This window comes from Fusarium coffeatum, assembly GCF_003316985.1.
Source record: "Fusarium coffeatum strain FIESC_28 chromosome Unknown BRIP53273_contig_4, whole genome shotgun sequence".
Lineage (NCBI taxonomy): Eukaryota > Fungi > Ascomycota > Sordariomycetes > Hypocreales > Nectriaceae > Fusarium > Fusarium coffeatum.
The window spans coordinates 18,509-45,340 of record NW_022157803.1 but is presented as its reverse complement, the minus strand read 5'-3'; the positions used below and the strand labels follow the sequence as shown (position 1 = coordinate 45,340).

Sequence of the window (26,832 nt, the reverse complement as noted above, 5' to 3'; positions counted from 1 at the left end):
ACTTAATCCCTGAAGCTGAGGTTGCATAGAGAGTAGGAGTTTTCCTATATCGTTTTAACGCTCACCACCAAGTTGCTTTCAGAGAGTCTGGATGATGTGATATTGCTTTTCTTATCGAGTTTGTCGATAAGCGCGATAAGCTTGAACCTTGTCAAGGTGTCTGTGATATGAGAGGCTGGAGGGCACCATACCCCACATCCATCACGGCGACTTTACAGTTGGCTCAGCCAGTTATCGTCCCGAGAAGTATCCGGGCTGAATATAACAATCCCAAGCAACGCCCAACACAGAGAATCATCTTCCCATTAACATCTACATACTATTAACTTATACAGAATGACACGAGATATACTTATCGTTGGCGCCACAGGTCAACAAGGCAAAGCCACCATCGATGCTATATTCAAGGCTCATAAACAATGCGACATCCGCATCCTAGCTTTAACAAGATCAACCACATCTCCCAAATCTCAAGCTCTTTCATCTCAATACCCCGAGATAATACTCGTTGAAGGGAATACTCAAACTCCAAAACCCATCTTTGAACAATACCCTGAAATTGCTTCAGTCTTCATTGTCACAGTCCCGCCCGACGATGAAGTCCAGGCCATTCCTCTCATCGAAGAAGCTACATCCAAGACATCAAATGCAGACCACATTGTCTTCTCAAGCGTTGATAGAGGGGGCAATAAAGCCAGTTGGTCTACACCAACCGAGATTCCTCACTTTGCCGCCAAACATCGGATTGAACATAGACTGCGCGAGCTATGCGAAGAAAGCGGGAAGAGATGGACTATTCTCAGACCAACTGGTTTCATGGATAGTTACAACCCTGGTTTCTTCGGCAAAATGATGGCTTCGCTTTGGGCGGAGGGTATGCCTCGAGACCGCAAGATGCAATTAATTAGCACACATGACATCGGCGTATTTGCAGCGAAGGCATTAGTCAATCCTGAGGGTTGGGCTGGAAAGGCTGTTGCTTTGGCAGGTGATGACTTGAGCTTTTCGGAGCTTGAACGAATTTTCAAGGAGGTTGTTGGGGAAGAACTCCCACAAACGTATAGGGCTGTGTCTTGGCCTATTTTATGGACTGTCAAGGATGCCTCTAAGAGTTTTGAGTGGTTCAAGACGGAAGGGTGGAAGGCTGATATTGATGGGCTGCGACGAGAGGAGCCTGGCTTACAGGATTTCGCTGCTTGGTTAAGGGAGTCTAGCAAATGGCAAGTGAAGGGCAATATGTGAAGATAGCTTAATAGTAATGACTGCTTAAATTGCTTTTTTTTCTTTGAAAAGACCGACTATGCTTAACAAACAACAGATCGCCAACCATGTAATGGATATGCAACACGCTGAACAAGTCTATTTCGCCTCAGGCTTGCGTCCGTAAACGTAACGCACTTTCATATACGAGTGAATCTTGGGGTTTTTGATGGCCTTTCGGATGCTGAGCAGGAACATCTGGTATTCCTCCTTGGGCCACTGAAGAACATCCTGCCACATCATGAGAGTGTACCCTTCGATATCGTTTTCCAAGCAAGCTCGGACGAATTTGCCGACTTCTCTGAGCTTGGGGTCCTTGGGCCAGTCTCCGACAGGAATCTAATCGGGATTCATTAGTTATGACACGGTGGTTAGTTTGGAGCAGACATACCTTGTAATCAACAACGCGAACCTCTTCAAAGCCCGCATCCTCAAAAGCCTTGACCTGCATATCATACACAAAGAATGGCGTGTTGAGCGCCTTACCCCCCTCCACAAAAAGTTTCTTATACAACTCCAAACTCGGCTCAAGATCAACAGTACCGTCGTCAGAACGGAACTCAACATCAGCCTCAGCAGACTGGACCCAGCCGCCAGGGGCGACACAGCGATACGCTTCCTTGAACAGGGAAGTCCAGTCTTTGATGGCTCCGAAGAGGTATCGGATGTGGATAAAGTCGAATTCGTTGGGTTCCCAGGTCCAGTTCATGACTGCGTCGTCGATTTCGAAGCGCACGTTTGGGGGGACCCATTCTGGTTGGCAGGGGGAGAGGTCTGTGCCTACTATTTCGACGTTGGGAAAGCGGTCGGCGAATTCACTAATGGAGATAAGTAACTTGTTTTGTGGTGGTTTTGGTGGTCTTACATTGCCCAGATACCTGGATTTTGTTAGTAGTGGCTCATCGATGGGTTGTGAGAGGACTTACCAGTTCCGGTACCAACATCAAGCACCTTTTTCAACTTATCTTCCTTCAGAGGAGGAAGGTATAATTGGTCATCCAATAAGATCATCAAGTAATGATGTCTAAGCAAACATTAGATGACATGAACAAAACGCAGAAAGAAAGACTTACGTCAAATCAACAGACTCAAGTTGTTGATCATCGTTGGGCAAAAAGTAATTCGTGGCGAACTTATCACTATGGTATGTTCGGCCCTGACTCCGTCGATACTCGAGAATACTCGCCGAAACCGAAGCAGTCGAACTTTCACTGTGTATATGTAAGTACTGTGGCTTGCAAGGGTATCAATAACTAACGCATCAGAACCGAGCGCTGAATCAGCATCATCGTCAGTCTCATTCTACAGATTCGCGTTAGCTAATGATTCCACTCCCGCAGCCGATTAAGTGAGATATTTTATTACTTACATTTTCATCAGCAGGAATAAGCTCATTTGGCGCCTCAGGTGAGACCTCGGGCCTGGGGGCGGCAGTATCCGCAGCCACTGCAGATTGTTCAGCCATGTTTGCTACACGTTTGTCAAGAACCAACAGATGCAAAAGGAAAGATCCGTTGAAGATTGAGGGGAAGAAAATGGATCCTTTTTACACGTGATGGAGTGATTGTCGGCTAAATTGGCTGGGGTTCGAGATAAACCCACTGAATTATGGATTCTTTGGGGGAGGTTAGAGTGTTAGCGTGTTATTAACGGGGTTGCTAACTTTAAGTGTGCCAACTATGATAACGTTAAGTATCTTGGCCGGATTGATAAGACGTCCGAGGTGTCCGGGTGAGACAGCTTCATGTGTGGTTGGACAGATGCTCGATTGATCGATGAGCTGAGCTGACGAGTACGTGGCAATTGATCACCATTTCACTGACTGATAAGGGAAGTTCAAGAGGCTTGGCATCATGTCATCTCGACAAGTTGAACCTCCTGCATGAATACCACCCTCTAGGTAATCGAGTAGGGGCTGCTCGAAAGCTGGGAGATCAAACAAACTAAGACAATTTGATGGCACCATTGTGAACCATAATGAACAGTGAAACGATGCATTCTATTCCGCCAGGTATAATCATAAATCTTTCTATTTTCGTAAAATCATCCATCCTCTTTTCAGTTTTGTTCCGTTTTCCTTACTGCAAAGAACTCAACCACCCAGACAAATCCTTCGTTCCATCTGCCGTTCTAAACCTCTTTCCATCATCCCAAGGCGCAACCTCAGCTGGACGCACAATATGCGCCAGCTGCAAGTGCGCAACAGCCATCTGAGAATTCGACGCGATTCTCACGCCGTGACTTAAAGAGATACTCGTCAAGAGATCAATCTCGTGCTTGCGGACAGTATCGGTAGATGTACTCTCATCTTGGTCGAAGATAGCAAGCCAGTGTCCTGTGCGACGTAGTTGAGAGCGAATTTCTTGTTCTTCTTCGTATACTGCGTCTTCGAGGGTGTTGGAAGAGAAGGCGGAGGATGATTCTTGAATGCCGCGGATTTTGCAGAACCATTCCGTCTTGCCGGCTTTTACTTCTACGCCGAAGACGAGAGTAGCGATGAAGACGGAGGCGCGACGGTCGTTCTTCTTGATGCTTTGCATGCCTTGGATGGCAAGCACGCAACCGTAATGACCATCCTGGTCCCATTGTTGAAGACTAATTGTGCTGGAGTCGAGACGGGGAGAGGAGTTGATGCTGTCGTAGGGAATTGTACCACTATCGAGTGTGATGAGAATCTCGTAGGTGCCGTGGCCGTGGAAGTCTGGTTGAATGGATGCGCGCTCGCGACTACCAGCGATGTACATCTGTTCTTCACGGAGTTTCGTAGAACCTGTCAAGACGGGAACTGGGCACGGTGGTGTGCGGTTTCGAGTGCAACGGTCCTTTCCGGGAAGTCTGTTAAGAAGAAGAGCAACTTGCTGGTTCTCGTTATCTCGTCGAGCATTGAGAAGAACGAGCCATTGCTCGACTGACTCGGTGATGGTGTTCATGACGGGAAGCTTAATGGAGAGACCGGCGTTTGTCATGGTGTATGTCTTTGCTTCGTGGACGGGCCATTCGGTATATGTGCTTGAGTCGAGGAAGGTCCTTGGTGAAGGGGACAGAATACTGGCCCATTCCGCTGGGACATATCGGTCGTCCCAGGCCCAGCAGAAGAGGGTCTGATCGTTGGAGACCTTGATGATTTCTTCCTGAAGACGGATGAAAGCTCTCATTCCCTCGCCGTAGACAATTTGCATGTTGATGTCGAAAATACCCAACATGCAGTAGGCGATATCCTCGGTTCGTTCCGTCTCTCGCTTGGCCAACCACGACATACGCTCTCCAATACTGGCCTTGTAAAAGGTACAGTCCAGATACTGCTGATCGATCTTTGTAACGAAAGAAATAGTATTGGCAAGAGTCTTTCTCGTACCAATAGGACTCCAATCCTTTGCAAAGAAAACCACATTCGTAGGCGCCAACAACTCAGGCAGAGTCCACCCTCTCGTAAACCACCTACTCTTCCTAAAATGCTCCATAGGATCAAAAGCCCCATTATCCAATGGCGGCACATCCGAGAGGTAAACGTAACAAACCTGGGCATTCTTGTACCAGGTAAACATGGCATTCAACGCCTCAGAGACTTCAGACGAGGAGCTCTTGTCGATGCAGTTGGTGTCGCACCAGAGATACATGAGGCCATCTTTGCGAGCTTGTTCGCAGACGCGACGGATCTTCTGATGGCCTTTTTTGAGCTTCATGAGCTCGAGGTTGCCCTGCCAGTCTTGGAATGTGGCTTCTTCGGGACCCCATGTGTGTGAGATGATTGCATATTCTGGAGGCTGGCCGTAGAATTCTTCCAGCTGGAATGTTTTTGTGTGGATGAGACGCATGTTGAGGGTATGTCATTGAATGGTTCACTCTTTAGAATGAGTGAAAGAATGTCGATGAGGGGATATCAGAAAGTGAGGAGATATTGATACCTCAAATACAGAGTCTAGAGACCCATATTGGAGAATGGAGTCTGGCGGTGAAGCCCCACCGAGAAGTGGCATCTCTGATGTGGCATGCATATTCTGGAGGTAACACGATAGTCTGTGCTTGCTGGCAGTTTGAACTGTTGAGTATTTGTTGTCATGAGTCATGGGGTTGGTTAGAGTTGCTCTGTGGATTGATGCCCAAGGCAATGTCCATTCGATCAAGTGCTACAACATCATGAGTCACGGTACTACACATGAGGGTTTCTCCCAAGATGATGGAGCCCTTCTTCAGACAAGGTATGCCTGTGAAGATTGAATGATCTACACTAAGGCTGTCTCGCATGTGCGATGGCGGCATGTGAGTGATTTTGGGGTTCGGGTACCTGATCTGCTTGAGCTGCACGTGACAACCATATCACACGATAACCGCCAGGGTCGTTTTCAAAAGCAAATAAATGTCTAATCTTATCATAGACTGCATATTGACTTGTCTGTTTGACAGTTGTCGGCTGCATACCAATTGCCTAACGTGGAATGCTACAGAGTTTGCATCAAACCAAGCCCGGCCAAGCCCATAAGCCAGGGCCGTTGGGGCCTGCATGCGCTGTAAGCCTTGGAATTGACAGCCCGTCAATCCCGTATAGTAGTCAATCATGCCATTTCAACGGTTATTCCTCTTTTAGTCCATCGTAATCCTATTGTAGTATCTTCTTGCTTTCATTCTCATATTTATTTTGACTTTTTTCTGTGTAGAGACTGCACTTGCCGTGAATGCATTGACGATCCCGCCTTCCAAGTTATTTTCCTCGGATCACAAAACAAGATCAAGATCTCGATCACAGTAAATTATGACGCGATACCGTTTTCAGTCAGCAGAAGAAAATGCTTCCTAATTGTCGGGTCAAACGAACCCCTCTCCGCTCTTTCTGTCTCTTGTCCAAAAGTTATCTCCATTCATTTCAATATTGAATCTTGAACCCTTTTGAGTAACTGATCATTTGTATTGTTTACATATAGTTTTATACAAGTACCATAACAAAAGCAAGCGCCCATGTTAAATTGAATTGTCGATCTCTATCCCCTAAATACATCCGCTCGTTTAAATGCATTTCTTCCCAAAAGCAGACTCAACACTCCTCTCCTCTACTATCGACTACGCACTTCCTCCACGTCCCAAGGCCGTCGGCCCTATTTTCGATGCAAACAACTTCAAAACCCCCGTAGGGCCTTGGGCTCCTGATGTCGATTCCGAATTATACCCTCCGAAAGAAGACCCCTATGCGCCATCCGCGATACCCGCCGAACCATCATGTCCTCCCTCCAAATACCCACGGTGTCGATTGGCCAAGAACGAGCGATTGAGATTGTCGATGCTATGGTATTACACGCGGGACATTGATGAGGAAGTTGAGCTTCTTGCGGGTTTGCAGGAGAAGGCTTGTCTTGCGCAGGAGAATTCTGGCTGGGAGTATGCTGTTGTTGGATTGCTTGATGCCAATGTTTACGTCCGTCTGGCTACGGTTGGTCTTCAGCTGGCTATCCTTCCTCGAGGAGAGACTCTGTGCGCACATACAGTGATACAACCCCCAGGCCTACGAACCACTTCTACCGATCCCTCGAAATAATGCTGAGCTTCCAATTACTAGAACGTCTTCCTCCTCCCGAACATGCTCGAAGACTGGCGCTTCCGAGAGTCGCCGTATGTCGAGCAGGGCGGCCTCGTAGCTTACGCCGGCGTCCCTCTTCGAATGCAGCACGAATCCGGTGAATCCGTCGGTCTGGGATCGCTTTGTGTTGCGTCGGCAACGAGCAAACCTCCGCTGTCGAAACACCAGCAGCTTGCGCTTGCGAGATTGGGCGACTGGGTCGTGGCTGATATAGTACAATGTGCACGAGCACGCCGACAGCGAGAACGACATCGATTGAACGAGCTTATCGCGGCGTTGCAGCGAGAACCCGACGGCGATGATGTACAAGAACCGATCCTTCGAGTACTCCAACAAGCGTATCCCGATGAAAGCGTCACGTTACAATCCGCCGGCACCGACTCGTTTGACCACAACGTTCCATACCCCGCGACCGCCTCCGATTTAAAACACGGCTTGTGGGAAGACGATGAATACATTGAGGAGTTTATCGCGACGTCAAATTGCGAGGAGCCACCCAAGGACAGGGTCGTCCGCTTCATCTCTGCACAATGCGAGTCGAAATCCGGCCCATCAGTCCTCGTCGTCGCGACCAAGAAGTTCCGACGAATCTTTGACGACGTCGACTCCTGGTTCGTCCACACGTGCGCTACCCTCCTCACCCAACGATGGCAGAAGCGTCTCCTCGCAGAGGTTATGCGCGCAAAAGAAAAGTTCCTCCGCGGCGTATCTCACCAGCTCCGCACGCCGATCCACGGCATTCTCGGCGCCGCTGAGCTTTTGACCGAGGATCTGCGAGCGTTGACTCTACCTGGGAGTACGCAGCTGCGGCCGGGCGTGGAGGAACTCATGAAGCCGCTCGCAGAGCTGGGCAAGTCGTCTGTTTATCTAGATACCATCTCGACGGCAGGCCGCGAACTCATGTCCACTGTCAACAGCATGATTACGCTCAACCGATGGGCCGATATCGCTGCTGCGGACCGACAATATGCGACGCATAGCATTCAAGAGTTGGAGGATACGCTCGTCAAGGACTCTTCGGACGTTACTCTTCGAGACACACGAACGAGAGCACCTGTTTTCTTCCACCACGACTTATCGCCCGATTGTGAAAGCCTCCGTATCGATATCGACCTCTTCCGCGATAGTATCCTGCCCGTCATCGTCAACGCTATACAAAATACCCTCGAAGGCATCGTCGCCGTTACATTATCCTACGAACAAGATACAAAAACACTCGTCGTCGACGTTGAAGATACGGGATGCGGTATACACCCAGATGATCAACGTCGCATTTTTGAGCTGTACGAGAAGGTTGCCGAACACTCCACCGGCGCAGGCTTGGGCTTGACCCTCGCTGCCAAGTTCTCTGCTTTACTGCATGGTTCAATTGAGCTGGTGTCGTCGGAGGTTGATCGCGGGTCTCATTTCCGTGCTACTTTTGGCGACATCCGTTGCAGGACTTCTACGCCATCTCCTACGATTGCTTCACAACTTAAGCATCTACCGTTGAGATTCCGTCACCTACATTCCGATACACCTGAAGTACACCTTTCTTCGCACCTAGCTGGATATCTCACCTGCAACGGCTTCTCTTTCTCGAATATCCCGACCGATTGTTTGAATGTTATGGACTACATTCGTGATCCGGAGGAGCGAAGGAAGTACCACGCGATGCTACCGAAGGACCAAGTCGCGATCTGCCTTGTGCCCGACTCGGAAGAGACGGAGACTTCTCAGTCGACACCGAACATCATTTTCGTCAAGGGCCCGTTCTGTACCTCGTCACTCGACGCTGCGCTCCGACAGGCCGACGAGCTGTGCTCAAAAATGCACCCGTCAAACCCTCCTCAGCCCACAACTCAACCTCCCACACAAGACGATCACGTCCCGCCATGCGACATCGTCTCATCAACAGACGAAGGCTACGGTTCCCGCGCCAGCTTCTCTCATAACGGCTCTCCAACTCCTCAAGTCGGAACCGAAGACTTGCCTCACGACACCGAGCAACCAGTGCCACGAGTTCTCGGGCCTGATAAGACAGCCCCCCAAGACCTCCCCATCCGCACCCAGCCACATACCTCAAAGCCCATGACCCTTCTAGTAGACGATAACGCAATAAACCTTCGCATTCTAGAAATGTACTGCAAAAAGCGCGGCCTACCCTACCGCAGCGCAATCGACGGCCGCCAAGCCGTCGACCTATTCACTCAATTCCAAAATTCTCCCTCCACCGACCCTCCTCCCTTCGATCTCATCCTCATGGACCTGCAAATGCCCGTCTGCGACGGTATTAGCGCTACCCGACAGATCCGCGACCTAGAAAAAGCCGGTGATAAAAAGTCGGTGCTGTTTATTGTTACGGGGCAGGATAGCCAGAATGATCGGGAGGCTGCGAGTGCGGCGGGGGCGGATAATTATCTTGTTAAGCCTGTTGGGATTAAGCTGTTGGATGAGAGTCTGAGAACGTACTTTCCTGGGTTGATAGCTTAGGTTGGATGGAAGGGCTCTGGACTGAAGGATAGATTGACGATTGATTGCCTTGGGTTGCATTTGTTTGGAGTTTATATATACATGACTTTGGGGATAACGAACACATGCAAAAGTCTATACTCTTATTCGGGCTAATATTGTGGAGAGTGAGGCTCGTAGCTCGCGGTCGCGCCGCCTTTGACTACTGCAGTGCGAGTGCGAGTCGTTGCGACACATGTTGTTCCTGGTGGTGTAGTCGGGATGTCTACGCGAGATCGCGACGGGAGTGGCTTACGATGGATCAGCACTACTGCCTCAATTGAACTTGTCGAATCAGCCCATTCTTTGGTGCAGTCTGCCTGCATTGGGGTAGAGAAGCCTCATCTCATCTCACCTCATCTCAAATTCTCAACTACGTAATACAACACGGAGCATTTCATCCAGTAGTCACCGTTGATCAATGGATCACAACAAGGGTTAAAGGCTTGGCTTCTTCTTTAACATGCCCCCAAGTTACATCGGGATGCATCGTTTTTATAATAAAGCCCGACAATGACGATTGCCAATCCTCTACCCGTAATGGATCTCTTATTCTGCAACGTGCAATGATCCATCGGTCGGGTTTAAGTGACATGTTTGTTATCTCCCCGACGCACCTAATCCTGTTTTAACTCTCTTGGCATACGCTCCTCCCGCATCTCCGCCAAGCAAAAATAGCATCATCACTCGCTGCGATCAGCACGAGGCACTGCTAATTGACATAATGGTTGCCACTGACGTACGCCGTTCCTTTAAATGTCTAAGCGGATGTAGGGGGAAGTAACTGGAATAAAACTACGACTGCGCCAGTGTTTTAGTCTTTTCTTCTCTTTCTCTTGTTGTCAAATAAGCTTATTTTTAAGCTTATGCAAGTCAATCATGTCCACTATGGCTTCTCCTACTGCGACTACTGCAGAGAACACCACGGCTACGCATACGATGCCTGGACACACTGTTCCCGCAGCAACAAACACTATGCCTACAGGCACTGCTCCAACTGCAGAGACTGGCCGAACCACTGGTTCTATGCCTCCTACAACAAACGCTGATCCTACTGTCGATACTGCCCCCACAACGAATACTGCCGCCACTGAGAACGTCACGCTATCTTCAGCACCAACATCACCCACCATCCCCCCAAAGCGCGAAGCAGAGCCAACAGACGAAGATGTCCTACGAGGCCCCCCACCACTCCCATACAACCTCCGCGAACATAAACTCATGATCTTCCTCTTCTGGATGCTCATCCTAACAGAATGCACCCTCATCCCCATCATCTTCTACTTCTGCATCAACTACCTAACCGACATGCGACCCGGCGCCATGTTCGCCATCATCACCGCCATGTTCGGCTTCATCTCAGGCGGCGAGTACGGTCTTAGAGGGTTGCGTCTCGCGTTGAAGAAGGACACATATCGTCCTTTGTTTGGAGCGGGACGGTGGAACTTTGATACGGTGCATCTTGTTCTTGGACAGCCTTACTTTGTCATGACGGCGCTTATGATTGGGTTCAGTATTCCTGATCCCCCGATTATGAGGGGCTTGAGTATTATTATGCCTGTTGGTATTCTTATGGTGACGATTTATATGATGTGGACTGGTATTGCGCATCATTTTGGTTGGCATTTGCGTTGGCACCGTCTGAGCTCGCATGTCGTCGGGGATGTCTATCCACCCCTGACATTCCCCATCATGGAGGATATAACAGCCTGCGACGGCGGCGGCGGAAAGGAATACCGCGAAGCAGCACTCAAGCGCTACAAGGCGTCGCCTCGGTTCCGACGGATGTTGGTAGAGATGCTCTGGGGATGGGCAATCACTGGATCTGTTTTGAGTATTGTGCTTATTGCCCTGGCGTGGATTTTGCCTGTCGAGATTGCGTACACTTTGGGTTGGGCGGTGCCGAGTGTTTGGGGAGGTATTGGTGCGTTTATCACTATTAAATGGGGACAGAGGAGTATTAGGATAGAGAATGAAATGTGGGAGAAGGATCATAAGATTGGAGCTTAGATGTAGAATAGATGTATATTAGTGTATCAGTCATACAATAGACCGTTTTGACATCGTTTTATCGGGGCGTGACAAGTCATGGAATGGGTGATTGCTGTATCTTCCCGCGGGAACTTGGTGAGGGTATTCCCGAAATACAGCCTATCATTGATATGGCTTATTGCCGGTTTTACAACCACCTGCTTCATACAGATACTCCAGACTTGGCTCTATTCCTCAAAGAAGGGATGTCCGGATAAATTCTTGTTAGCATGGCAGTTCACTTTTCGATATCTTCTTTGTAGCTAGAGTTGTGCCATCCGGCCGGCAAAGCAAACATGATACGTGATTCGCTCAATTATAATCTCACAGAATCACCGCACATAACGAAGTTTCGCAACAAACCCATTATGCACCTCATAAGTCCCCAGTATGTAATGAGAGCATGTATTTCACTTGGGAAAATAAGAAGAATCTACTTCTGAAACACATTGATTTATTCTCAGACACATATGATGCTCAATTGCCTGTACAGCGCTGCATTGGCTAAAGGTATAGGGTGAGTTCACGACCTTGAATTTCTTATCGTAGCTCTTATCGTCACTTATCAGCTTATCGGCTCATTTCCCACGTGGACATCGTCATCCATGCCAAGCTCCTTTTTCCTTATCTTATCACTCTTGAGTATAATTACTTCTTGTTTCAAGGGGCGAAGCTGATCAAGATTGATCAGGCTCCAGTCTGCCCACATTCTACTGTCGATATTTTATACAAAACATGCCATATGCCGAGTTCCGTGCAGATTGAGCAGATTTAGCAGATTTGACTGCGCATTACTCTACCCGTGGCGACTTTTTTTCCGACAATGAGAAGCATTTACTATGAACTCTACATCACGGCCCTTTTCAGACCGCACAATTGACCGCTACACCACGAATTAATGCTGCTCAAGATGCTGACTACTCTTATTCATGATGACCCCTCTTCTTGGCATGGCAAAACACTTGGCAGATAAACAAAATATTTCATCCCAACTTCGTAGCCCTTCTAGAACTCGATCTGTTTAATTTCTTTAATTCGCCCGCTTGTATCGATCTGGCTAAACAGTTGGGCGACAGTGTTCTGGTTGGCGGAATAATACAGATATTCTGAAACGATCAAGGTCGGTCAAATGAAGGCGCGATTTGACCAATCGCATTCCTTGTTGTTTAGCCTGAAGAGGCTGTACTCCGGGGGTTATGCAGCATTGAATCTGGGGTGCTTTGCCGTACCCCATTGCACATTACCGACGGCAATTATGCCGGTGTTATTACCTGTTTACCTACTTGAATTGGAACATCATTTTCCGAAAAGTTGGATATGCTTGTTGCTTTCGTACAGGCGCTCCAATCTGTGTTGTCTTTCGGAGACTTTACAGTTGACAGGTTCATGAGAAGACGGCCATTGGTGGTTGATCTCTAAAGACTAGGGGCCAAATAGCCTGAGCTGAGACAATAGTCAAGTATTGATCAGGCTGTGCGAACTGGTCATTGCTTGAACTCGTATTTCTTGTTGCTCCGTGATGCTAGTTGCCGTGATTAGAAGGCAGGCCTAAAGGCTAGCAGGACTGCCAGGACACAGAAAAATAGTGGAGGCTGAAACGAGACACCGCCAAGATGAAACCCACTATGATTCAGGCTTGGCATTGTTTGTTCGCGTCGAGCCGAGAAACAAGCCGTTAAGTGACGTATTCTCACGATCAAGAGCCAATTTGATATCTGAGCGTAGCAGTTTGAGGATGTCTTTGACTCTGTATCAAAAACAGTTGACTGTCAGTTGCTTACTGGTGCCCATACACATGTTCCTCCTCAGCATGGATACTTGTTCTGCACGCCGAAATTAGCGTGACATCGAGGTATTTAATCATCTGAGTGACCCGATGACGCTAACCCCATACTGCAAGCTCGGGTCCGCCTCCGTGGTACTGCAAAGGGGAAGACTTGACCAAAACATCCTTGTTTGCGCATTTCCATGGGATGATCTAGACCCAGGTACTCCCGTCTTAGTGATACTACATCGCATTGACGGCAAAAGAACCGCGAACCACAACATGGGTGGAGAACCTGAGTTTCTCCTCCAATGTCAGTTAAGTCGATGGATATGAGGCCAATGAAATTAAGGATTGGGCTATGTGATGGGTCTAGAGATTTACATATATAATATCTAGTGATTGTCCTCCTAAACTCTTGGATCTTCTTTCCTCATCAGCTCCAGCAACCCAAGCAAACAACAATGAAGTTCCTCAGCAACGACATCATCGCCAGCACTCTGCTGCTCCTCGCCGCCGTCGGCGAGGTTAGCGCTCAGTGCGCCCTCCCCACCACCTACAAGTGGAAGTCGAGCGGTCCTCTCGCCCAGCCCAAGAACGGCTTCAAGAACCTCAAGGACTTCACCGTCGCTCCCTACAACGGCCAGCAGCTCGTCTACGCCACTGCTTTCAGCACCTCCTGGAAGTCTGTCGGCTTCAGCCCCGTCTCTGACCTCAGCCAGCTCGGCTCTGCTACCCAGACTGCGATGAGCGGCACTGCTGTTGCCCCTACCCTCTTCTACTTCAAGCCCAAGGGTATCTGGATTCTCGCTCACCAGTGGGGACCTCACAAGTTCTCCTACAGAACCTCCAACAACCCCACCAACGTCAACGGCTGGTCGCAGCCCCAGCCTTTGTTCACCGGCAGCATCTCCGGTTCCAAGACTGGTCCTATCGACCAGACTGTTATCGGTGACAGCAAGAACATGTACCTGTTCTTCGCTGGTGACAACGGCAAGATCTACCGTTCCAGCATGCCCATTGGCAACTTCCCCGGCAGCTTCGGCGCCAACAGCCAGGTCGTCATGTCCGACACCGTCGACAACCTCTTCGAGGCTGTCCAGGTCTACTCCATCAAGGGCCAGAACAAGTACCTGATGATCGTCGAGGCCCAGAGCACCACCGGCCGCGGCCGCTACTTCCGCTCTTTCACCGCCAACAGCTTGGACGGCCAGTGGACCCCCAACGCTGCCACCGAGAACAACCCCTTCGCCGGCAAGGCCAACTCAGGAGCCACCTGGACCAACGACATCTCCCACGGAGAGCTTGTCCGTACCGACAACGACCAGACCTTCCCCATCGACCCTTGCAACCTTAAGATGCTTTACCAGGGCCGCGACCCCAAGGCTCAGGCTCCCGATTACGACAGCTGGCCATACCGCCCTGGTATGTTGACCCTCCAGCGATAAATCGCTGGGCTCATTGATTGAGCAGTGCTTTGAGAGCACGGGTTGATGTATCTTTCTTCTGATGGGTGATATATGGTGGTTTCACCATGGCACTCACTTGTAAATAGTTGATTCTGATTGTATATTCTTGCTACGTATCTGAATGAGTCATTCATTTGAATGGAAATCTATGCACATATCAATATTCTGTCTCATGGTGTTCTTGTGATTTGTGATTGTAAGAAGTGAATATGGCCAAGAGTTGTAGTGATTGATCAGTCGGTGAAACTAAATTGAGTGTGTAAAACATTATCGTAGGTCAGATAAATCGTTGGAACTGGACGCTATGTTACCAACGCTAATAAATGACTGCCGAGATATGTATTAGCCAGCTGCTGAAACTGCAAGGAACAACTGCCGGGGCTACTGCATATGTACGTGACTTGTTAGTCAGAGAAGCAGGAGTCCAATTTGACCAATGAAACGATCCGTCGCTCTTGTGATTGTATAGATTCTCCTTCAGTACCTATTCCTTTGCTATTCAGAGGCTTGGATTGCGATACTTTGACTACCCGCATACTGCTATGAATAGCGTGCTTAAGGATCGAACTTATTATGTACTGCATAGTCTCATTTATATCGGAGTGCTTCTACAATTAATAGCCTCAAGAATAGCGAACGAGGCATTCCCATTCAGTTCAATGCCGATGATGTTCAAGTTCATCACCCATCTCAGCGTCCATGAGAGTCTCTCCGAACTTGACCAACTTGCCCATCGCTCTCAAACGAGTAACCGCCGATGCGATGACAGACGTTGTTCCTAAAGCCTGGAAACCGAAAACCAGCGCTGTAAATTACCGCATTCGGATGACAAGGCATACAAATGCCCGATCGGCAATCACCACAAAAGGATTCACTAGACTCTTGGCACATCCGTGTCAAAGCTGAAAGAGCGAAAAATACGTCATAGCACAGACCTGGATGGCATTTCAGCTCCTGTTTAAATTGGGGGCCGTGAAATGATTGCCGTTTAGCACTTCTTGGCTCATCCTTCAGACACATAATAGTAATGTAATTGGAGGCTGTGTGGGCAGAAACATCTTGGCTCGGTCAGATAATGAGATCACCGGATACCGATCATGCCTTTGCAAATATTATATTAAACATTGGTTTTGCCCTCGCTGTATACTGGGGATTACAGTCGCGAGTCCCTTTATTTCTGCAACTGACCATGGCCAAACTATCCTTTATCAGCTGTCTTTCTCTGGCGGGCTACACTTTGGCCCAACGCAACTCTACGAATGCAACATGTCCGGACACAGTCCGCGATATCAAAGAAGGCGGTTTTGGTTCCTGGTTCAACTCCACAGGGACAATCTCCGTGCAATTCCCACAGCAAGATGAATGGCACATCTCCGTCTCGCTAACAGACAGGCGGGCTGAAAATCTACGATACGGAGACTACAGATCCGACCAGTCGATCGAGGTGTGGCTCAGCGTTCCCCAGTCCCTGGCCGGGACGGAAAAGGGTAACGAGACAAATGTCTGCTTGTACATGATGATGGGCAAGAACGTTACGGCGACGAATGCAACTGCGCCGGAAGACTCGTGCGATGGGATTATCGATGACAACTGCATGGAGGAGATTCTGGATTTTAAGAGCCCGTTAAAAGACGGACGATGCCCTCCTATGAAAATGGATTTCAGTTTCGGATGTGGACATTTTACTGCATCTCAAAGTAAGTCTGCCCATACAAAACTTCCCATATGATGTCAGCCTAACTATTTCAGTCGACCCGAGAAACTTCACCAGCTCAAACTGCACTCTAGATGAGTTGCAAAACGTCGATTTAGACGATGACTACATAACATACGGCGGCTTCCCAGGTGGGTCATTCACACATGGAGACCGGGAGCTTGATTCATTTGAAGCGTACGATCTGAAAGTGCAGCAGCCGATTGGTATGCTCGTCGTAACGCATTATGATGGAAATGTTAGCTCAGAGATGGTTTGTATCGCGCCGAATGATTTGGCTGAGGGAAGTCGGGTTCCTCAACTTGAACTTCCTGATGAATCTGGGGCTGTGTTACTGGGAGCGGGATGGACTGGGGTTTTGGTTGTTGGTGTTGCAGTGCTTTTTAGTGCCTTGTAAGGCTGACTGGAGCTGGGATTAGTACGAGCTGCCTAGAGCACTTCAATTGAACTGGCACGAATTATGACTCTTGAATGCTCCGAATGTCGGAAGGGGAATGTTATTGTGACTGCATGATAGAAGCCAATTAATTACATCCAAGAACAATAAGCTTTCGGGATATTTTCGACAGGAGGATTAGCCTTTCTAGAAGCTGTCACTACAGGGCCTCGACCCACTAGAACACCTTCAACTTTCAGCGCGTCAAGACCCCGAAAGTCAACATCGTCAACAATTGAGCGAATTTACCACGAATTACGCTTTGAAAACAATAACATATAACGGTACAACTGATTTCCTGGTCCTCGAGACAGTTAATTGAAGTTGTAACATTCGTATTATTCGGTGGGGTGACTCACAAGGCATAATCGGCCACTTCCAAAAGCATGTTAGTTTCTTAAGGCTGAGGCCGCCAAAATAATGTTGCGGACATACTGGCCTGAGATGATGTGACCATTTTGTCTCTTGGATTCTTAGTGGCTGGTTTTCCTTACACTTTTGCGTCCCCGAAACCAACAGCATTCTCGTATAAACCTTCCTCCAGAATACGCGCTCAACCTTACTTCAAGGGGAGGATTGTGACTCACCCCGTCAGCATCAAGCAATATAAAACAACTTCTTTCCCGCCAAGATTCCCCATTCGTCAGTAAACATCATCACCATGGAACAAGTACGCAAGACCTACTTCGACCCTTTGGCTACGTCCAAGGGTCGAATCCGCGATATTCTTCAGAACCTTGACATCGGTTCCGCACATCCTTTCAGCCCTGAAGGCATATTACTATGCAAGACCAAGAAGGGTATCGAGGAGATTGATATTTCAGGTTTTGAGGAAGAGTACTTTTACAATGCTATTGATTTGGGGGAGATGGGGGAGACTTTGGCGAAGCGCATGGATAACTTCAAGAGTCGTCTAGGCAAGTACTTTCATCCTGTCTTATTATAACGCGATCGGTAACTGACTTCTTTAGGTGTCTTCAACGACTTCCAAGTTTCCCAAGCCCCTTCCACAACGTTCAAGATCCCCCTCCACTCTGGGAAGATCTCTATTCTCGCAGTTTCATTAAGATATCCTACATACTACGACTTTTGTCTCGGTGATGCAGACGGTAATACCTCTTGCTGGTGCGCCAAGGAGACCCTCGGCGGTATCTCACACAGCGGCGACTGCAACCAAGGCGATGACCTCCTGCAATTCGCCAAGTTGGATACCGATAGCTTGGCCGAGGGGAAGCCTATCTGTGTATTCATCTCTGGGTTCAACAACACACATATTACGAGATTCTTGGGAACGCATCCAGCGCTGATGGTGGCAGATCATGACGAGAAGGTATGTTTATTCGATAATGATTGAGGACTAGAACGCCCAAGCTAACATTTACAGACTTTGTATATCATCCCAGTTCCTTTAGACAAGGCCACCATCGGCGACGCGACGATCTGTTGTCCTTTAGTGGTAAAGCGTGTCGGCAGTGATCTCATCTGCTCGATCTTATCCCGAGCTGCAACGGATCGGATGAAGACCTGCAGTGGCCGTAAGACGCACAGTCCTATCTTTGCCGAGGCTATCTCTAGAGCTGAGTGGACCATTTCTGCCCCTGTGGAGGAGCACGTCGATGCGGACCAACAGGCCCAAGAATCTGCCGCAGTCGAGAGAGCTGTTGAGACCAAGGTTGAAGCTCTCGAGAAGCGACGCGCCGTGATCACCACGAATGCAGACACACTTCCTGAATTTATGGTTTCCGACGCACAGATCATCCGGTTTGGCAACAGACTCGAGTTCTTGGACAGAAACACTGAGGAGCTCGACAAGTCCGCCGTTGTTCTTCCTTGCATTTTCGGCTCTCAGCTCGAAGGACCTGTCCTTCTGTCGACGGGCAAAACTCCTAAGAACGTCCCTTTTACTGATAGCAAGTCGCTATGCGCTTACTACGAGGGACTCGAGAGTGTCGTTGTCGTCGTGGACGAGAGAATGACGGATAATGCACGAAACCTGGCCACCAGTCTGCGAATGAACGCGCTGTTCGTCGTACAGCTTAAGGCTGACAAGCTCGAAACGGCGGAGCAGGTTTCTGAGGCACTGAGCGCGGCCAACATCAATGCTGTGACTGCGCTTGCAGGACCTCAGTCTCTCATTTTGGCTAGTGTCGGAAACGGAGAGAAGCTCTACTTTTATCGCGGCCTAGCAGATCCTCAGGTCCTGGATACGAGCAAGCTAGAGTTCGGAGCCGACGTCACGGATGTTATCAAGGCTGCCGACCTGAGTTCCATCTTGATCCCTAAGATCTCTCGTCTCGTTGATCTTGAAGAGGGCAACAACGTCATTCTGCCTTACACTAACCAGGTCGTCAAGGTCGAGGATCTAGCCCAAGTCTTTGAGCAAATGCCCCTCGAGCACATCAAGACTCGCCTCCACGACGACATCATCGCCATGGTCCCCCAACTCCAATCCCTTCTCAACCAACAGGACATTCAGAAGCTCTCCAAGACCCTCGTCGATACGCTCAGTTCCAAGGTCGACAAGATCATGACCCCCCTGCGCGAGGAGTACATCGCCTACCTTACCGACTCCTTCGACTTTAACGACAAGGAGGCCATGCTCAAGAAGAACAGGATGCTCGGTGATTTACGGAAGACTAGTAAGGGAACACAGGCTGCGCTCGACCCTGTGATCGCTAGCCTGGCGAATATGATGTCTTCGCAGACCACCTCGAAGAAAACACACGACATGAAGCGCTTGTTGAGGAAGAACCAGATCGAGAACAATGTTCAGGCGACGAAGGACATGAAGTTCGATAAGCTGACGGAGCTGTTGGAGCAGCATGCTGCGGATATGGGCGTCATGTTGCTCAACATTGAGACGGGCCCTTACAAGCAGGTATTGAAGACTCTGACGAGGGATTCTACGATTAACGCCAAGTAAGTACCAACCATTCGCCTCCATTTTGCGGATCGCTAACCTCAATCTTAGATCTGCCTGTTCCCTAGACGACCGAATCCTGTACCTCGATGGCTTCGACGCCGGTATTATCATGGAGCAGTCACAGGGCGATCACCACGGCCCTCTTCTAAGCCAGGCTGGTCGAGATCATCCTACCCTCTCCATGCCTTACCTCAACAAGACTCGCGGTACGGGCGGCTCTATGTTGGCTTGGGTCTGCTGGGACGAGTTCGTCAATCTTAAGAGCCCTTACACCGTGCGCTGGATGGAGAAGTGTAACGAATCGCACATCGCTGCCCTTAGAATTATGATGCGAGATACACTCAGTCAGGCAGTCTCCGGCCGTGAGCATAATTTCCAAGCGGGTGCCCCCGAGATTGGACAGTTGATGAGCTCGTTGCTTATGGCTGCGATGGCGAAGCTGGCGGGAATGAGGACTTCGGCGCCTGTTGTGCTCGATACCGCAGAAGATACGGTTACGAAGTTGATGAGAGGCCTCTTCGGCAATCTCATGACCATCGCTGGTTCAGGTGTGCGACCTTTGAGCATGGTTTGGCAGCTCCTCGGTGTCAATCCTTCATACGACATTCCTAACACCGACGCCGACTGGGTGTGGTATGAGAACACTGTCGAATTATATCCTTATACTGGCTGGCCTTTGGAGCAATTTCACGAGAACCTCGCCCGACTGCTCGACAAGATCATTCTGCGTGTGATCACGAAGAATGAGAATACGGCGGACCTCAAGAAGAACCACACCGCTGACCTGGCTACGTTCTGCAAGCTTCGCAATATCCAACTTGAGCACTGCCGTACGGTCATTACGGTGTTCGAAAGGATGCTCACGGACGGTGATGCGGATGTCAAGGCTATTTCGGGACGATTGCTCCAGAACGTGCCTTCGGTGTTACAGAAGCAGACGAAGGGATATACGCGCATGATGCAATATCTCGAGCATTTACACAACGGCGGTGCCCGCAAGGCAAGTGAAGATCTTGTCTACGCGAATGTCTACACCAAGCGCTCCGCCGCATTCAAGGACCTCAAGACTGCGGTGTCAGAAGCCTGCGAAGCCAAGGACTGGGCTCTAGCCAAGGCAAATGCACAGGCCGTCGTGGATAAGCACGAGAAGATCGCTTCATTCTGGCAGATCGAAACCAAGGATCTCAAGGTGCAGAACCTACATCACTATCACGAGCTGATTAACGCAGATGTCTCTGAGGAAGCTAGCCAGACGACGAAGATCAGCACGAAGAAGGTCGTGCAGAAGGTTCTGGCTGATGCTGAGAAGAACAGGGTTCCTTGGCAGGTTGGCAAGGGCACAAAGGATTTTGAACCCCTTGATGAAGGCTTCCTGCAGCTTTGTCTAACGGGAACACGACCTGAGGTGGAAAAGCAGGAGGCGGAGGTTGCGCAGGCTGTTGCAACGGTCGATTACAATGGCTTCGCCCCGTTCAAGGGAACTCTCCAGGCTAAGTTTATCTCCACGATGGAAAGGGACCTCACTGCTGAGGATGTTTGCACGATCCTCAAGGTACCTGAATCATCGATGAGGGTTTTTGCTACGGCTTTGAACCCTGACTTTGAATGGAGTGACTTGGGGCAGAGGTTCAAGATGACGGTTTTGGGATTGTTGAAGGAGAGAAGTAACAGGGTTGAAAGTCGCCCTGCTTCTAGGATGCTGCGGAGGAAGGTATGATTGAATGGTTGATAGATAATATCCTTATTGCTTTTGCTTTGTTTAGGTACTTAATGTCTATTGTTTTGATAAGAAATATCCGTTCTTGGTGAATCGTTTGTAATGTCTTGGTATGGACCATCTGCGAAGACCCTGACCGGTAGAATGATTTCGTCCGTTATGCTTGCTCATGCTATTATTTATGCTACTTGGTTCTGGTACTCTAAAATTCGGAAGAACATCTTCTTTTGCCCGCTCGCTTGAAGACGTCTATAGCTTCGGTGCCCTAGACAATCTGATGTCCTTGTCGATGATTTGCATAGCTTGCAAACACTCTTCATCTCTGAAACGAGGCGCCACAATCTGGATAGCGCACGGCGCTCCGTCGGTAGCTTCTGGGGCATCTGAGAAGGGTTAGCAAGAATCATAAAAAATAAAGACTCGGAGACTTACAATCGGGCTCAAAGGGTGCCGTAGCCTTGACACCTTCCTCATCTTCAAACTTGGACGAAGTGCCAAAGGGAATAATTCCAGCAGGGTACTGTAACAGTCAGCATTTAATCTCGATCTTCATCAGGAAGACCTACGTCCAAAACATTCCACATCAACGTATAGACCGGATTGCCATACGTATCATGAGGAACAGCTGTATGCGCCGCTCCAGGCGCAAGAACAACATCCAACTCGTTATCCCTCCAAGCCTCCATCCACGCCTTTCCATACTCTGCCTTGATCTCATTCAAAGCGAACAGGCGGTCAGGTACGTCGAGGCCCTGGCTGACGGGGAATTCTCCCTTGGAGAAGGGATGTACCATTCGCGCCACTGAAGCGACGAGTGGTTCGCCGACTTCGCGGGAGATGGTGTCGGGGTCGGGACCGGTCATCATAAAGTACTGGAAGCCGATTCTTGCGCCATGACCGGCGTTGCGCTGGGGAGAGGCTGGGAGTTGGACGATTTTGTGGCCGGCCTTCTCGAGGGCGGCTGCAGCTTTAGACAGAGCGCGTTTTACAGGAGGATGAAGTGGATAGTCTGGATCTTCAGCCATAACTCCGATAACCAATCTCTTATCAGCCGTAAGATCTCTCCAAGGAATATCCGCAACAGAAGAGTCATATTTCCATGGCCGTTGAGCCATAGTGACTTTCATAAACATCTGCAGATCCTCAACTGAACTTCCCATGGGTCCAGCAACTGGCATCACACCAGGAAGGTGGATCTTGGGAAAGGGGTATTCTGATTGACCGCCGAAGGGAACGCGGTCTGCTGTGGGCTTAAAACCGTAGATACCGCAGCATAGAGAGGGAATGCGGATTGAGCCTGCGATGTCGCTTCCGACGCCGAGGGGGGAGCCTCTGAAGGCGATCAGGGCTCCTTCGCCACCTGTTGAACCGCCTGCTGTTAGGGTGGTGTTGTGAGGGTTTAGAGTGCGGCCAAAGAGGTTGTTTTCTGAGTCTGCAGTCTAAAATATGTTAGGATATGCTACGTCTTGGATCAGGAGTGGTGCGTACCATCATAGTTTGGGGAAGATTAGTCTTGCAGTACAAAACCGCTCCAGCGTCGAGAAGAAGGTCGACTAGTGCAGCGTTGCTATCTGGGATGGGTTGTCGGAGGAACTCGATATATCCAACAGTCGCATGATGACCTTTGACGGCATATGAATCCTGAAAAATTAGAAATGGCTCCATTGATGGGGAAGACTATGTACCTTGAGACTGATGGGCAATCCATGTAGAGGACCTGCCAGCTTGCCAGTTTCTTTCAACTGCTTATCAAGTTGCTTCGCTCTTTGAATGCCCTCCTCAAAGAAGATCTCCGTCAGACATGAAGTCTATCATCATTAGCTCACATCCAAACCACACAACCATAACCACACACATATTGCTGAGCAAGACTAGCGCGCTTGCAAAACGCAACAACAACATCCTCAGAAGAAATTTCCTGACGATGAATCTTCCTCAATAACTCAGAAGCATTATACCGCTCGGTAATATCAATCTCCTTTTCAGAAAGAAGACCAGACTTTTGCACAACCTTAGACTCTATCAAGCGATCACCAGTCTGAAGTTGTTTATCGGAGAGAAGCCATTCTTTGGGGACGGCTTCGACTTGCTTCTCGCGGTGGAGAGCGGCGAGGCTTTGCCAGCTGGTAGTGGCGGGCATGATGGAGGCTAGTAATGCGGTGAAAAGATAAGCAGTGAAGGCGTGAAAAGATAGGCAGTAAAGGTGTGAGAGCAAAGATTGGCAGTGATGAAACTGGTTTGTTTATAATGACGAAGATGCGTGTTTTTGACCGACTGTGACATATCCGTTTTTCCGAGTCTGGACCCCTTTGCATTTCGCCCCCCACTGGAAACATTCCCCGAGTTTTAGTTTGATACAGCTTCGCAACGAGCGCATACAGTATCCCGATATGGAAGGTATATGCGCAGGGTCTCGGTACTGCTTTAGTGCTCGGCAAGTAACAACGGCTCCACGATCATCACCATGATACGGAAGATAAATGATGGTCTGGACTTCACGAGCTGAGATGGCAAATTGGTCTATCGATTACCCCAGAATGTTAACCAAGACGCTACTCACCGAGGCTAACACCTCCCCCGGAAATGCCTTCTCCCCACATCAGATGCGCATGCCCCATCTTGACTTCATCTACCGCATCGTAGCCGAGATGGATCAAGGCGGGGTCACACCCATCGAAGGAGTCGACGGCACGGACAAGATTCGCCTCGTGCTTCCTATCGAGGGAGGAACTGTGCATGGGCCCGGGATCAAGGGTGTGATTGTGCACAAGAGCGGCGCGGACTGGGCTGAGGTCATGAATCCGAAAAAGGTCAGTGTATCCAATTCCGACAATTCCGATTCAGACTAACAGATCTAGTCTTTTATTCGGTTAAATGCCATGTACACACTCAAGACAGATGATAACGTTCACATCCTTGTCAAAGCGAATGGAGTTTACAAAACTGGACCAGGAGTAGATGATAAGGTTGCCGAGAAAGATACTGTTACACAGGACGATGTGGAGTATTTTACGCATATCAGATTTGAAGCACCAGGAGAGAGTAGATATGGTTGGATGAATGGTGTTGTTGCGCTGGGGGTTATGATTATGTCAGAGGGGAAGCCTGTGATTGATTGCTATCGGTTGACTAATTTTCCGGACGTTGCAGCCAAGTTGTAACGTAGATTAGGTTGAATGCAGAGATAGAGTTTATCGGACTTTTGACGTATGATTGAGACACATGTGATACGCATGCGGGTGATTTGCAGCACTGGCCAGAATGTGAACGGTGATACACTAGAGTTTTGGACATGAAGAACTTCATTTTCAAATCGCACGGCTTGGCACGGCTTAACATGTCACGATAAAAAAGTCCATGGAGAGAAAATAACACGGAAGAATTGAGGAAATGAAGATCATCAATTGAGTAAATTATCCCTGTCCCATCACGCCATTATCCCACCTAATATCCGACCCAAACCAACGCCATCATAATCATTAAATCGCAGATCTCTTAGCAACCAACTTCCAATACCTCGGCGCCAAAGCGGTACGGATCTTCTTACCCCAGATAATCATGGGAATGAAAAGACATCCGATAGCAAAAGCAATCATTCCACTCAGGATGTACATGTTTGAAAGACCCATCGTGTTCATCCAGGGAACAATGGCAAAGGGAATCGCGACGGAGATGGCGTTGCGCATAAAGGCGATGCCGATGAATGCTTCGGCTGTGAGTTCGCGGTATGTGTCGATTACAAGGGTGAAGGTCATGTCGCCGTTGGCGCCGAGACCGAAGGCGAAGAACGCGCCGCCGATGGAGGGATAGATCCAGTGCATGCCCTGAGAATGTTAGCAAGTTGGTGTGCAGTGGGTTGAGTTGAGGTACTTACTCGGTCAGCGGTTACGCCAAACATAATGATTCCACCAGCCATGAAAATAGTAGGAATAACAAGAGGATACAATCTCATCTCCGGCTCAAAGAAACCACCATTTCGTCTAGCAAGTCTCACAATAGCCCAATCTGCAAAGGGACCACCGTAGATACTTCCAAAGATATTTCCAATAAATGGACCAAGAGCCATGTATCCTACACCAGCGGTGGTGAAAAGATAAGGTGGCGCAGAGAAGACGATGGAAGTAACTTGCATAAATACAACAAGCCAGCAGACTCCAGAAGCAAATTGCAGAGCTGTGAACATGACGTGAGGAAGGGTGATGACGTGAAGAGGCATCATGAACAACTTGGCTAGGGATTCGTTGGTTGTAGTAGTAAAACGAAGACGTTGACGCCATGTGTTCATGGGAATAGCGGTGGAAGTTCGGGTAGCGACCTTTGACACCTCGTTTTCGATCTTGGTCTTTTCGTCGATATCATCCTTGGATTCAGGACGCTCGGATGCGTCGTCGATGATATCGGTTTGACCAATGGTGATGGGGATGTACTTTGTCTCTTCGAATCCAACGGCGAAGAGAACGGTAAGAATGCTAAGGCAGATGGCAAGGGTGTAGTAGGACCAGCGCCAGCCTTGATTGGCAGCTTGAGTGCCTGCTGCCATGGGGGCGAGGAAAGCGCCTACCATGACAGCTGTGAAATAGATAGCATTTGCAGAGCCACGACGATGAACAAAGAAGATATCGGCAATCTAAACTCGTCAGGATAAAACATTCATATCAGAGGGTGTTGACTTACCGTCATCTGCACAGCAGTCTCATTAATAGCACCAGCAAGTCCAGTAACAATATTCGTAACAATCAATTCCCAATAAGTATTCATCCTAGCACTCCACCACGTAACACCCGCAAGCACAGCACAAGAAACAACATAAGTCGGTCGACGACCATACTTGATGGTAAGCGGGATGAAGAACAGACAACCGAGTGCTAGACCAGCTAGCTGCGATGAAGAAGCGTATGTGAGCTGTTTAATGGTGACGCCCATGTCAACAGTCATTTGCTGCCAGAAGACGGTTTGGATGGAGAGGTTTGTGAAGGCTGCGACTGTTACGGCGATTGTGAAGCCGAAGTTGAGACATTTTCGCCATGATGGCCAGTTCTAAGCATGTTGGTTAATTCATGCAGTGTAGATGGTGATTGGGAGGTCTTACTAGTGGTTCGTTGGGGTCTGAGGATGGTGTTGGTTGAAGGACGAATCTCGACGCGTCGGTTGATGCTTCTGCTGGGAAGGATCAGTAAAGTTAAGTTACAGTGGATGAGTCAAGGATAGGTACGTACCCAGGATCAACCGGACCTCTCCGGGGATTACCACGGGATCGGAAGAAGCCATGTCGATGACGAGGATAGATCAATAGATGAGAGTAGGAATGATGGTGAATTGAATTGAGTCGGATTGAATGAAATTGATCTACTGCGACGCGAGACAAGCCAGGTTATATAGAATATGATCTGAGCCTCAAATGGGATAAAGGTGGGATAAGTATCCGTACGAGTCAATCAATCAATTGCCGACATTGGCA

The 26,832-nt window shown here is 49.0% G+C and overlaps 11 protein-coding genes across 11 annotated transcripts; 7 read left to right on the top strand and 4 right to left on the bottom strand.

Moving 5' to 3' along the window:
• Window positions 1–336: 336 nt before the first annotated feature.
• On the top strand, window positions 337–1,242 carry FIESC28_00110 (uncharacterized protein; the record flags this gene model as incomplete). Its single annotated transcript, XM_031154261.1, has 1 exon — window positions 337–1,242. The coding sequence occupies one exon, from the start codon at window positions 337–339 to the stop codon at window positions 1,240–1,242; it is 906 nt and encodes a 301-aa protein (XP_031021629.1).
• A 117-nt stretch (window positions 1,243–1,359) lies between these two features.
• Window positions 1,360–2,725, bottom strand: FIESC28_00109 (uncharacterized protein; the record flags this gene model as incomplete). Its single annotated transcript, XM_031154260.1, has 7 exons — window positions 1,360–1,599; window positions 1,652–2,078; window positions 2,126–2,138; window positions 2,187–2,284; window positions 2,334–2,471; window positions 2,519–2,562; window positions 2,630–2,725. 7 exons carry the CDS (start codon window positions 2,723–2,725, stop codon window positions 1,360–1,362), a joined length of 1,056 nt encoding a protein of 351 aa, XP_031021628.1.
• Window positions 2,726–3,338: 613 nt separating this feature from the next.
• Window positions 3,339–5,075, bottom strand: FIESC28_00108 (uncharacterized protein; the record flags this gene model as incomplete). Its single annotated transcript, XM_031154259.1, has 1 exon — window positions 3,339–5,075. One exon carries the CDS (start codon window positions 5,073–5,075, stop codon window positions 3,339–3,341), a length of 1,737 nt encoding a protein of 578 aa, XP_031021627.1.
• A 1,190-nt stretch (window positions 5,076–6,265) lies between these two features.
• On the top strand, window positions 6,266–9,301 carry FIESC28_00107 (uncharacterized protein; the record flags this gene model as incomplete). Its single annotated transcript, XM_031154258.1, has 2 exons — window positions 6,266–6,682; window positions 6,809–9,301. 2 exons carry the CDS (start codon window positions 6,266–6,268, stop codon window positions 9,299–9,301), a joined length of 2,910 nt encoding a protein of 969 aa, XP_031021626.1.
• A 906-nt stretch (window positions 9,302–10,207) lies between these two features.
• Window positions 10,208–11,329, top strand: FIESC28_00106 (uncharacterized protein; the record flags this gene model as incomplete). The annotated part of the gene is made up of 1 exon (XM_031154257.1): window positions 10,208–11,329. The coding sequence occupies one exon, from the start codon at window positions 10,208–10,210 to the stop codon at window positions 11,327–11,329; it is 1,122 nt and encodes a 373-aa protein (XP_031021625.1).
• A 2,250-nt stretch (window positions 11,330–13,579) lies between these two features.
• On the top strand, window positions 13,580–14,563 carry FIESC28_00105 (uncharacterized protein; the record flags this gene model as incomplete). The annotated part of the gene is made up of 1 exon (XM_031154256.1): window positions 13,580–14,563. One exon carries the CDS (start codon window positions 13,580–13,582, stop codon window positions 14,561–14,563), a length of 984 nt encoding a protein of 327 aa, XP_031021624.1.
• A 1,210-nt stretch (window positions 14,564–15,773) lies between these two features.
• FIESC28_00104 (uncharacterized protein) lies at window positions 15,774–16,695 on the top strand (the record flags this gene model as incomplete). The annotated part of the gene is made up of 2 exons (XM_031154255.1): window positions 15,774–16,281; window positions 16,334–16,695. 2 exons carry the CDS (start codon window positions 15,774–15,776, stop codon window positions 16,693–16,695), a joined length of 870 nt encoding a protein of 289 aa, XP_031021623.1.
• A 700-nt stretch (window positions 16,696–17,395) lies between these two features.
• FIESC28_00103 (uncharacterized protein) lies at window positions 17,396–21,374 on the top strand (the record flags this gene model as incomplete). Its single annotated transcript, XM_031154254.1, has 4 exons — window positions 17,396–17,645; window positions 17,706–18,064; window positions 18,119–19,653; window positions 19,706–21,374. The coding sequence occupies 4 exons, from the start codon at window positions 17,396–17,398 to the stop codon at window positions 21,372–21,374; spliced, it is 3,813 nt and encodes a 1,270-aa protein (XP_031021622.1).
• Window positions 21,375–21,623: 249 nt separating this feature from the next.
• FIESC28_00102 (uncharacterized protein) lies at window positions 21,624–23,514 on the bottom strand (the record flags this gene model as incomplete). The annotated part of the gene is made up of 6 exons (XM_031154253.1): window positions 21,624–21,757; window positions 21,807–21,894; window positions 21,941–22,813; window positions 22,863–23,015; window positions 23,060–23,182; window positions 23,230–23,514. The coding sequence occupies 6 exons, from the start codon at window positions 23,512–23,514 to the stop codon at window positions 21,624–21,626; spliced, it is 1,656 nt and encodes a 551-aa protein (XP_031021621.1).
• Window positions 23,515–23,911: 397 nt separating this feature from the next.
• FIESC28_00101 (uncharacterized protein) lies at window positions 23,912–24,535 on the top strand (the record flags this gene model as incomplete). Its single annotated transcript, XM_031154252.1, has 2 exons — window positions 23,912–24,184; window positions 24,233–24,535. The coding sequence occupies 2 exons, from the start codon at window positions 23,912–23,914 to the stop codon at window positions 24,533–24,535; spliced, it is 576 nt and encodes a 191-aa protein (XP_031021620.1).
• A 318-nt stretch (window positions 24,536–24,853) lies between these two features.
• Window positions 24,854–26,642, bottom strand: FIESC28_00100 (uncharacterized protein; the record flags this gene model as incomplete). The annotated part of the gene is made up of 5 exons (XM_031154251.1): window positions 24,854–25,198; window positions 25,249–26,001; window positions 26,049–26,411; window positions 26,464–26,534; window positions 26,591–26,642. The coding sequence occupies 5 exons, from the start codon at window positions 26,640–26,642 to the stop codon at window positions 24,854–24,856; spliced, it is 1,584 nt and encodes a 527-aa protein (XP_031021619.1).
• Between the last annotated feature and the right edge of the window lie 190 nt (window positions 26,643–26,832).